The 10,615-nt window shown below is 35.7% G+C and overlaps 2 protein-coding genes across 3 annotated transcripts; one reads left to right on the plus strand and one right to left on the minus strand.

Moving 5' to 3' along the window:
* Positions 1-176: 176 nt before the first annotated feature.
* Positions 177-5,233, plus strand: LOC125839752 (WRKY transcription factor SUSIBA2-like). 2 transcript variants are annotated; one of them, XM_049518749.1, is made up of 5 exons: positions 177-427; positions 2,896-3,594; positions 3,682-3,850; positions 3,942-4,103; positions 4,758-5,233. In XM_049518749.1, the coding sequence occupies exons 2-5, from the start codon at positions 2,901-2,903 to the stop codon at positions 4,993-4,995; spliced, it is 1,263 nt and encodes a 420-aa protein (XP_049374706.1). In that variant the 5' UTR covers positions 177-427; positions 2,896-2,900; the 3' UTR covers positions 4,996-5,233. The 2 variants fall into 2 exon arrangements, with proteins under 2 accessions (XP_049374706.1, XP_049374707.1); XM_049518750.1 differs by lacking the exon at positions 177-427 and having other exon boundaries at positions 2,778-3,594; positions 4,758-5,212.
* Positions 5,234-6,413: 1,180 nt separating this feature from the next.
* LOC125839743 (scarecrow-like transcription factor PAT1) lies at positions 6,414-10,005 on the minus strand. The gene is made up of 2 exons (XM_049518737.1): positions 9,878-10,005; positions 6,414-8,416 (listed from the first exon to the last, which is right to left on the minus strand). The coding sequence occupies exon 2, from the start codon at positions 8,189-8,191 to the stop codon at positions 6,554-6,556; it is 1,638 nt and encodes a 545-aa protein (XP_049374694.1). The 5' UTR covers positions 8,192-8,416; positions 9,878-10,005; the 3' UTR covers positions 6,414-6,553.
* Between the last annotated feature and the right edge of the window lie 610 nt (positions 10,006-10,615).

Raw genomic sequence — 10,615 nt, forward strand, 5'->3', positions numbered from 1 at the left:
ATGTATGCATTAAAAAAAAAGAGAAGTCAACAACAACAAAAAAATACCTGAGTGCTGACAAATGCCACTGTCAATAGGCCATATGTCTATTGGTTAGCAGTAGCAAAGTCCAACATAGGAATTAGATTCCCCTTTCAATAAATCACTATCTTTTCCAAATCTAATCTTTTTAGGTTCCTCCATTGATTCTCTCACACCTCCAAAACAGAAAAAGAGCTCATCAAAATTCTTCTTCTATAATTTTTTTGTTAATTAATCCCAAAAAAGGTTGAAGTAGTTGCCTTTCAAACACACACACTCACACTGTAGTGATACAGAGCTAAGAAAAGAGTAGTAGTTGGCCCAAGTCAATTTTGCTGAATCAGTTCTGATTGAGTTTTTCAGCTCCTCAAAAAAGGAGTAAGATTGGAACTTTGTGTACAACAAGGTTAGAATTTCTCTTCTCAATTCATAGAGCTTTCTCTTCTTTTTTGACCTTTTTTTCCCTTCCTGTTTTTGTTTATACTCTTTTCTTGCTAAGTTTACTTAATGAATTTTAGGGCTTATGCTGTTGTTAATTCATTTTCTTTAACCATTTTTGGGGGTTTGTGAAAATTGGAGGGTCTTGAGAAATTGTTGAGTTGATTTTTCGGGTGATCACACAACTAATAGTTATTACCTCGAGAAGTGGCTTTCTTTGTTGGAAAAAATGTTACTTTCTGTGACAATAACTATTAGTTGAGTGATCGTATGAGAAATCAATGTGGATGTTGTTCACTTTTTATGTTTATTTTATCTTTGATTCTGAACTTTAATTAGATACTATTCGGAACTGATTAGTTAACTATTCAGCATCTAATTAGGAATAGAAGAATCATAATTGGTAATATCCTCCTACTTTGGATGTGTCAATATTCGATCAAGTTAAGTCACACAGCTTATCAAACACGCCTCAATCCAAACTAGTTGGGGTTGTTCTATCGCCGTCAATTTGGTGATTCATGATAAACAACAACATACTCAATGTAATCTCACAAGTGGAGTCTAGGAAGGTAATATTCTCCTACTTTTGTGGTGATTGATGATAATTACCACAAAATTCTAAATCAGTGTTGGATTGTAAAGTGTTTTTGTTATTTTGGAGAATCATACATATAATTAGTTTGATGCTGTACTCATATCTTTTGATTGTAATACATTGAGTGAATAGGAAAAAAAAATGTACATAGCTCTTCGAATTGAAGTACTTGCCAATAATTCTACCACTTCTACAAGGAGTAGCTTTGCCTGAATGTAAAGTAATGAATTTTGTGCAACGTTGAGAGGGTCTTGATATAGTGGGATTGTTTACAACCTCTAGCAGATGGTTTGAAATTGATTCTAAAAGAATTTATTTCACCAAGTAGTGTCTTTGACATCCTTGACTCAGGCATCCCTTTCAGGTGCAGCTGACGTATTCAGAAGGACTAAACGTACTGATGAAAGGGAAAACTTAGGAAAGAATAGCTAAATGATAAGATAAGTCCTGAATGAGAGGCGAAATAGGATTAGAGGAAGGAGCCAGTTTTTAAATAAGTAAATCAGATCGAAAATAAAAATCAAAACTGAATTTGCATTGTTGGTAACTTTTGTTGGTTGAAAGTGAAGGAGCTGTGGGATGGAAATACAGAAAAGAGATGGTTATCGGTGGGTTTTCTGTTCTGTAAACATGCAAGTGTTATGGGTAGAGGGGTCTCTTTGGAGGTTGAGTCTTTTTCTTCTGATGAGTGATGAGGTTTGATTTAGGGAACAAGGGGGGAGGGTTCTACGGTTGCCGCTGGTGGTGGTGGACTAGTGGTGATTCAGGTAAAGGCCAGTGACTGGAAATGCTGATTTTAGCGCTGTGATGGACCGCGGTGGTGCCAAAAAATAAAGAGAAAGAAGAAGAGAACAGTTAGCTGATTTTTAATGAAAGCAGAGTGTTGATAGTTGTTTACTTGTTTATCATGAAAACCTTTCGACCAAATTTTTTTTGATTGAATGAATTGCCTCCTAATCGAGTTAGTTTAATCACATTTGCTTCATGTTTTTGTTTGAACTATTTCATGGTTGTTATAGAGATTTCTACTGGGAATATTGTCTTGGTATAGGACCTTCACATCGGTGATTTTAACAAATCAGCAACGAGTTCTGCTGGATACAAAGAACTAGTGTATCCATAATTGTCAAATCGATAAATGACTAGGTTTTTCGAGGGATTTTAGCGAACAAGTGATGATAGCTGAACTATCTCTCAGTAATGACATGATAGATGAAGGTATAATACATAAATAAAACTAAAATAGGATGATTGAGGTAGAGTACCACGAGAATGCTATACAATATGAAGAAACTTAATAAAGAGAAAGGAAAGTTTATGATATAATTGTGAGACCAACAATGTTACAGGGGAAAGCGAATAGAGGCTTTACATAAAAGTATGTATGTTAAAGTGGATGTATGCTCCCGATGGAGGCAAAGTGCTATGTGAGTTATCTGCCCAAGTCTTGGTGGATAAAGTTACCCGGTACCCTGTGCTGGTGAAAGTCGGGTATAATGGTCCAGCCCTCTACCCTTCTCCACTTAATACCCGGCTTAGTTAGCATGGTGCAGGGGTTGAACCTCTGGCATAAGTCAGAAGTTCCTTAACCTTTGCCACTTAAACTAAGTCCTCAGAATAATAAATCTGTCTTTGTATGCTATTAATATCTACATGTCATTGGTTCATCGTGCTCTAAAAGAATTGATGTTCGATATGTTCTAAATAGACAGGGCTGACTCGTGTGCTACATTTTTGGGATTAGCGGATCTATATGTTGTATATGCCAATATACTTGTACTTCACTCCCATCCTAAATGTCGTACTTTGTTGTTTTTACTTCAAATACTTCTGTTCAGGTTGAATGGGTGTATCTAAGGATGATGTGTCACAATCCAATCAAGAAGATAGTTCCCTTTCTAATGTACCTGAGAAAGATACAGAAAATGTGCATCAGAAAAAGGGTCCTGAGAGTGAGGGTGGTGCATCAGAATCTAGTCGAGTTTCTGTACTTCCAAAGAAGGAACCATACATAATATCTTGTAAATCAGATTCTCCTGTAAAAGACGGAACCATTTCCCTAGTACCTGGAAAGGCTTCGGATTCTTCACAACAAATACAAAGTCAGAAGATGGAAGACGTTGTATCTCAACCTCATCAAGAACAAGTAACTTCTTCACCAATGGCTGAGAATGCTTTGTGTAAGTTACGATCTAGGCGGAACCCTGATACGAGTGTCCAGGATTTGCCATCTTATAAAGGAGTCACTCCCTTCAGTGAACCTGAAAAACCATCTGAAGATGGATATAACTGGCGAAAATATGGTCAGAAACTTGTTAGAGGAAATGAGTTCACTCGGAGTTATTACAAGTGCACGCGCATTAATTGTCTAGCAAAAAAACAAGTGGAGAGATCACAGGATGGGCATATAACCAATATTCACTATATAGCAAAGCATGAACATCCAAAACCTCTAAATAGTCCCCGAATCTCCCCTGAGCTTGTAGTGCCTTCTGAAATGAGACGACCAGACATGCCAATGGAAACACCACTTGAAGGTACTCGAGATTGGCCGAGTCAATTACTTTTTTTGGTCTAGATAAGTAGGAATTATAAATTTTAATTAGTGACATAATTAGCTGAAGGTGAGAAATCTACTGCACTTGGTGAAGCATGTCAATCTATCGAACCATCGGAGAGCCTGATTTCAGCGGCTGTTGTATCAGCTGGTGGTAGTGCACAAGATACAGTCCTGAAGCCACTTAAATCAGGAGATGAGGGTGATAATAATGGTGGTCGGAGCTCAAAGAGACGGTATGTGAAGTCAAAATCTTCTTTATTTGTCCTGCGTGTTCAGGTCTACACTATCTAAAAAATTGATAGTTGTGCAACTGTTCTGCAACAGGAAGAAAGAAGTACCTACGAGTGATGACATGACTCCACCTATGAAGTCTCCTAGTGAACTACGACACATCGTTCAAACTAGCAGTGAAGTGGATATAGTCAATGATGGTTACCGATGGCGCAAATATGGGCAAAAATTTGTGAAAGGAAATCCAAATCCTAGGTAAATATTTCCTTTTCTTAAAAACATGTTTGTGAACTTTTCCCCCTAGCAAAATAGATTTTCCTCATCACCTCTTTACCTTGAGTTCTTTTCTTGTAATGATTGTTTACAAAGTATTTATATTCTTCCACTGTGGCCCATGAAAGGAACGAAAGCAATCGAATTTGATGTATCAGAACAATTGCTGTCTTCATATCATACTGAATATCCACCATTCCTTTTTAAGTTGTCCCAAAGTAGTCTGAAAAATGGAATAGGTTTTGCATGAGTCACGTTCACTCTTCTTGATACAACTTCTAAACATACTTCTTTTTAGAAAGAAGTTAAAATACTAAATCCTCCTATATGGTCTTACGATCATATCTTGCGATGTAATCTATAAATGAAACATTAGACCTTTTAATCAGATTAAAAGAACAATAACTAAAGAGCTTGCAGTGTAGTTTTATATATAGAAGCTGATATGATCAGTTTCTGTTTCACTGCTCCCAGATTCTATTTGTCCAATATGCATGTTTGTATCATACTTTTTGTCTTTGATAATGTTCAGTTCAACTTTCTGTATTCTTTTGTCGTTCTCTTTCCTTCCACCCCCACTTCCTGATACTGGTGCTCTCCGTCTCTCTCTAAAAATTCAGCTTCTTTTATCCGCAGGAGTTACTACCGATGCTCGAGTGTTGGTTGCCCTGCAAAGAAGCATGTGGAGAGGTCATCCCATAATCCAAAATCAGTGATTACAGCATATGAAGGGCAGCATGACCATGACATCCCACCTTCCAGAACTGTTATGCAAAATACAGCAGAGGCTGATTCTAATACAACAAGAATAAGTGGAGAGTCCACATCTGAATCAGGTGAAAACAAACATGTTGTCCATATTGGTGCAAATTGAGAGCATAATGCCAAACAATCAAACTCAATACAAATTTAGATAATGTTACATCATCAAGTCATCTAATCTTTTCTTTTTCTTATTTGTTGTAATTGGTCAATTATTCTCCACTGCAGGAGAGAAATGAAAGGATAAAAATATGTCTTATAGAAACAGCTGATTTAACCTCATAATTGGTGTGGATTCCTAAAGTTATTGTATAAGTTGTGTTGTCAATAAATATAAGAGAGCTCAGATCTGATCATGCATGTATCTAATTTGTTGGCAGTTGATCTGACTAATTTTGTCTCCTTCAACTAGTTTTTATTTTTGATACATAAATAAGGTGCTTATTTATATGGGGTTTGGTAAAGATAAGTGTATCATTCCTTACTCTTACCTTATGCTAGGTAGAGTTTATTTCCAATAAGACCCTCTGCTCGAGAAAACATTTTAAAAACAGGTTTGAGATCACAAGATTAAATAACATTTTGATTATTCTACATAGGGGTGTACAAGCCAAACCGTAAAGTCAAACCGAATCGACGAACCAAATCAAATCGAAAAAAAAATCGATTTGTGGTTTGGTTTGGTTGGTTTGGCGGTTGAAAAAAAAACCCGACCACTCTTGGTTTGGTTTGGTATTAAAAGAAAAAAAGTCAAACCAAACTGACATAATATATATATATATATATATATATATATATATATAGATAAAAAATATTATTTATAATCTACTTTGTTAATATTTTTAGTTAGTTTATAGTTTTCAATGTTTATATATTTTATTTCAAATTTGGGCTTGTAAAATTTGTAAATATTTTATTTTGTATTAAGATCCGAAGTTACAATTATATTGTTATAGTTTTTCAAATTTGAAGTTAACAATTTACTTTGTAAATATTTTGTTTTGTATTCAGTTTGCCTGTAGCCTTTAATCTTATTAATTTAACATAATGAACGTTGATATTTCAAAAAAAATATTTTGTACTCATGTGAATTTTACGTCTTTTCTAAAATTTCTATTCATTTAACATTTTTTAAGTTTAGCTTATCACACAGGTAGGTAACTGAAAACATATTTGATCTCTTTTTCAAATATCATATAATTGTAAAAAACCGAAAGAACCAACTAATGCCAAAACCGAAAAAACCGACTTTATGTGGTTTAATTTGGCTTTTAGATTTAATAAACCGACATAATTGGTTTAGATTTTTTTCAATGAAAAACCAAACCGATTCTTCTGTACTTTCTTAAAAACCAGAAAGCAAGTTGTACTGGTAACCAAATGTTGCCTGGCCTCTCTATTACATGACATTGTCAACATAAAAAACCAGTAATAAGATTATTGGCTTATAAGATCATCAAAACCTATATCTATATCTTCCTTTGCATATCAATTGTAATATGGCAAATGTAAAAGTGGATTCCAAGAAATAAACTTGTACTTTGATTGATCAAGTGATACACTTGACAGGGAACCTGTTTTCTTACTATATTAGCACTTTAGCTGTTACAAAGATAGGAGAGAAAAAAAAAAAGGGACCAAAGAGAAAAGTTCTATGAAAGAACCATTTGTTATTTCCAGGCACAAGAAGCAACCAAATCTCTGTTCATCCAACCAAGGTAAAGAGCACCATCTCTTTCTTCAAGCCTATACTTATCAGAGTAGCTCTCTAGCAATGTCTTGATCGTTGCGTTCACCAATGAACTCAATGGGTATGGGTTAAAACCAGCCATTCTAAACCGCGACTTCCACTTACCAAGAAGTTCATGTCGTTCTACCCTTTCAATCCCTTCACAGGCTATGATGTTAACAACGTCCCTCGCCAAACAATGCTGCTCAACGTTGATGCGTTCCTTGTGTCCCCTTGGAAGAGTCATATCGATTGATTCAAACATGGCTGAATAATAATCCAAGGTTTCAAGAAATCGAGGAAAGAAAGCAGCAGTGTTTGTATTAGATTCTTGCTCAACAAGGGTAACCACCTTGGGGTTGAGGTTTTTGACCATCCGTAATAGTCTATCCCGATGATTTTCAGTGCTCACACTTTCATCTGGCATGTGATGTAATGTGAAAGCAAAATTCACTGCCAGTGCTTCTCCAGGTTGAATTCCAAGGTTTTTTAGCTGAACATCAGAACCCGACATGGCAGCAGGATGAAACTCAAAAGGCACCTTGAAAGTATTAGCGAGTTTGGAAAGCCTCTGCCCCACGATATCAAGGCCTCCTCCACGAGCATATGCTGAGGTGGAATCATCAATGCCTGTTATGCGGATATGTGGGGGTCCTCCAGGACGAGCTGCAAAAGCTTGGATCATAGGCACCCACTGGCTCCCTTGAGCAATTTGAAAATCAATTATATGAACTCTATTTTCGTCCTTCATTGCTTCTGCAATGGCACCATTAGCTGACATGTATCCAAATTTGAAGTAAGGGCAAATCTCGTAAAGAACGTGCATATAAGACAACAGCTCAAAACTTGCGGGTTCTTTGCATCTCAAGGATTTGCATATGGAACTTCCTGATGCACCCAACCTTGCAACAAGCCCTTCCAAGATGTATGCTCCTAGTCTCTGAATTGGTTCCCCTGACACTGATACCATTTGACGCAACTCAGATATCAACACTTGTGCAGTTACTAATTCACCATCAGAAACTGCTTTTGCACAAGCAATAAGCACCTGTTTCAAATCCCGTCTAGGTACGGCCAACATCATTTGCCTCCAGCTATCAATTTCTGAGGAGGCTATACTGCTTGCCAAGGAATTATCATAACTTTCCTGGAAGTCCGCATCAGGTCCCAGCATTACTGTTTCCAATTGCTTTAGCTTGTGCATGAAATCAGTCGCATCATCTGTAATACAAGATCCACTAATGGGGGAGCCATAGTTAGTTGTCTCAGGGGATTGGCGAATATCTGACAGGTACGGCTGAGATTCTTGATTGCAAGTCGTGCTTCCATTTGATGAGAAACTAGCAGTTGATGGTGAGTGGTAAACAGCGCAGCTTCCAGTGGCAGAAGATGCCTCCAGCATGCAATAGCGGTCACGATAAGTCTGAAAGGAGTGATTACCTCCAAGGCTGCCATTAATGTAGCTCAAATGGCTTTCTAAAGTTTGAAACCGAGGCAGACAGTAGGCCTCTGCCTTCTGCACAGGTTCACAGTAAAGAGTATTAGACATGGCTGTTCTTCTGCGCCGTGATGCTTGCATTGAAAAGATTGTTCCTGCCTCGTCAATATATGACCTATGCAGTCCGGTACCTATTTGGTCTGCACGTTTATTGGGCGTCAAGGATTATTCATTTGACAAAGTTTCATGGTTGCAGCGGTAGAGTGATTTTAATCTTCACTGTGAGTGTGAGACCAATCTCAGTAGCTGAGTAGCATTCAGAATTTGTATAGGAAAGGACAATCCCTATCAGCAAGACATGACAACCTACACAATATATGCACCATATTTGTTAAAAGAGAGCAGAAAAAGGAACTAATTGCGCTATTCAAGGTCTACATTACAGTTTATTAACATTTGGTGAGATTACTACAGCAGCTACACATTATGCTCTATCTACTTTAAACCAACCTTAAATTTGGTCACTACTATCTCAGAGCAATTCTACAAAGTAACAAATCACTCAAAGAAAAACCGAAAAATGATGAATGCTTGCAGAATCAATCACACATCAACAAAAATATATGTAAATCTGCATCATCAACTCTCCTACAACTTCTATAGGTTGTGTTACTTCATCTAATTTATATCAAGCTGCAACAGATGCTGTGAACTCTATATACTACTGTTCAAAGTTTTAAAAAATACATATTTAAACTAAATTTACATTCATTGCAAGAAAAAGACAAGTGACCAAACTTGTCTAATGGTCAAAACATGGAAAAACTTTAAGTTTGTCCAATCTGTTTACCTTGAAAGCAAAAAACTAGTTACACCAGAAATCCTTTGCAAAGATCCACTATAATCTCAATTAGCAAAAAGGACAAGGACCTCATATTTCAAAAAAAAAAAAAAGGTAAGAAAGAAAGAAGCCAGTGATCTGAACCAAACAAAATTGAAAGTAAAGAGAGAACTTCTCTTATTAAATAAGGCATTCTAAGAGACAATGTCAGCAATTCAGTTTTAGTTACACAAAATGCATTAATTCCTCAAGAGTAAAAGTTCATTCATGAAAAAGAAACAGAAGAATGAAGCAGAACATGAACCAGATAAAATGGTCCATGTATCTACACCCTTTAGTCAGTTTCTATTAGTTCAATTAAAAACTGAAACTTTCTTGAAATTGAATGCAAGCGTTTCATTCAGCTGCCATAAATTCCAAAACAACAGAATATAAACAAACTCTTTGCCATTCTTGATTGAACCCACTTTAAAAAAGAGATTCATTTTCTCAAGAATCCACAATATTTAGAAGAATAAAAGGGCAAAAAAATCTAAGTATAAAAATCCTACCTTTGGCAGATCTGTCAAAGAAGCATTCACAGGGAACTAAGCTAACTTTTGACCATAAATTTTCGAATCAATTTGAGCCAATTTTTAAAATCTGATCTTTAAATATTTCCAACTTCCTTTCAAACCAGTTTTTGGTGTTTCTAGCACTTCCACTCACAAAACTTCAAATTACAAAATGCATGTCCAACCACAACTTCAAAAACTCAAATTTTTAAGTTTCAACTTCAACCATGGCCAAACAGAACATAAATTTTGGATTTTCCCCCAAAAATCCTCAAACTAAAACAAGAATCTCAGAAAGATTTGAACTTTATCTAATTGAAGAAAAAACAGAACTGGGATAACATAGCAAAAGAAGCTTAGATGCAAGAACAAAGAATTTATGAGGAGAACTAAAGTTTTTCATATTTGTGAATCATCAGTTGGCATACCAACCTTAAAACTGAAGAATTCCATATTCTTTTTGTTTTTTTCTTCTTCACAATATCTTGTTTTCTTTATTACAACTCAAAGAAGAGTATATTTATTTATGCACAAGATAGAGAAAAAGGGGAACAAGGAGCAGAGGACCCTATGAAGGTAAAATTCTCTGAATTAAGTATTATAAAAAGATTAAGTTAATTATAAAGACCTCATAGTTTAGGATAAACACAAGAATGCCACTATAACTATGCTCTTTGTTATTAATTCATTCATCTAGGGGCAACCATCACTAGGCATGACCAAGTGAAAGTAGTTTAGTGGTAAATATCTCTTCATTCTTAATTAGATGTTTTGGATTTTGAGTCTCTTTAGGTATGAAATTGCCTTTATTAGGGAGTTTTGTATCTCTCAATATGAATTTTCCTTGGCAAATTCGGATTTAATCATACTTCAATATGGATATTGAACACTGAGTGAATTTTTTTTTTAAAAAGTAGAGTGACTATTTGACTAATACCTATGAGTCGTGGTGGGGTAATCAAACTATTTGACTAATACCTACTTTTCATCCTTGATCAGATGTATTGAATTTGAGTGGATACAAAATAACCTTTGTTAGGAAGCATTTTATCCTTAATGTAAGATTTTTCGGTATAAATTTAAATTTAATCGAACTCTAATATGAATACGGAATACTGAGTGAATTTTTTTAAAAGAAGAGTAGAGTGACTATTTGACTAATACTTATGG

The sequence above is a fragment of the Solanum verrucosum genome, unplaced genomic scaffold (assembly GCF_900185275.1).
Source record: "Solanum verrucosum unplaced genomic scaffold, falcon-dt-bn FXZP01000175.1, whole genome shotgun sequence".
Taxonomy (NCBI): domain Eukaryota; kingdom Viridiplantae; phylum Streptophyta; class Magnoliopsida; order Solanales; family Solanaceae; genus Solanum; species Solanum verrucosum.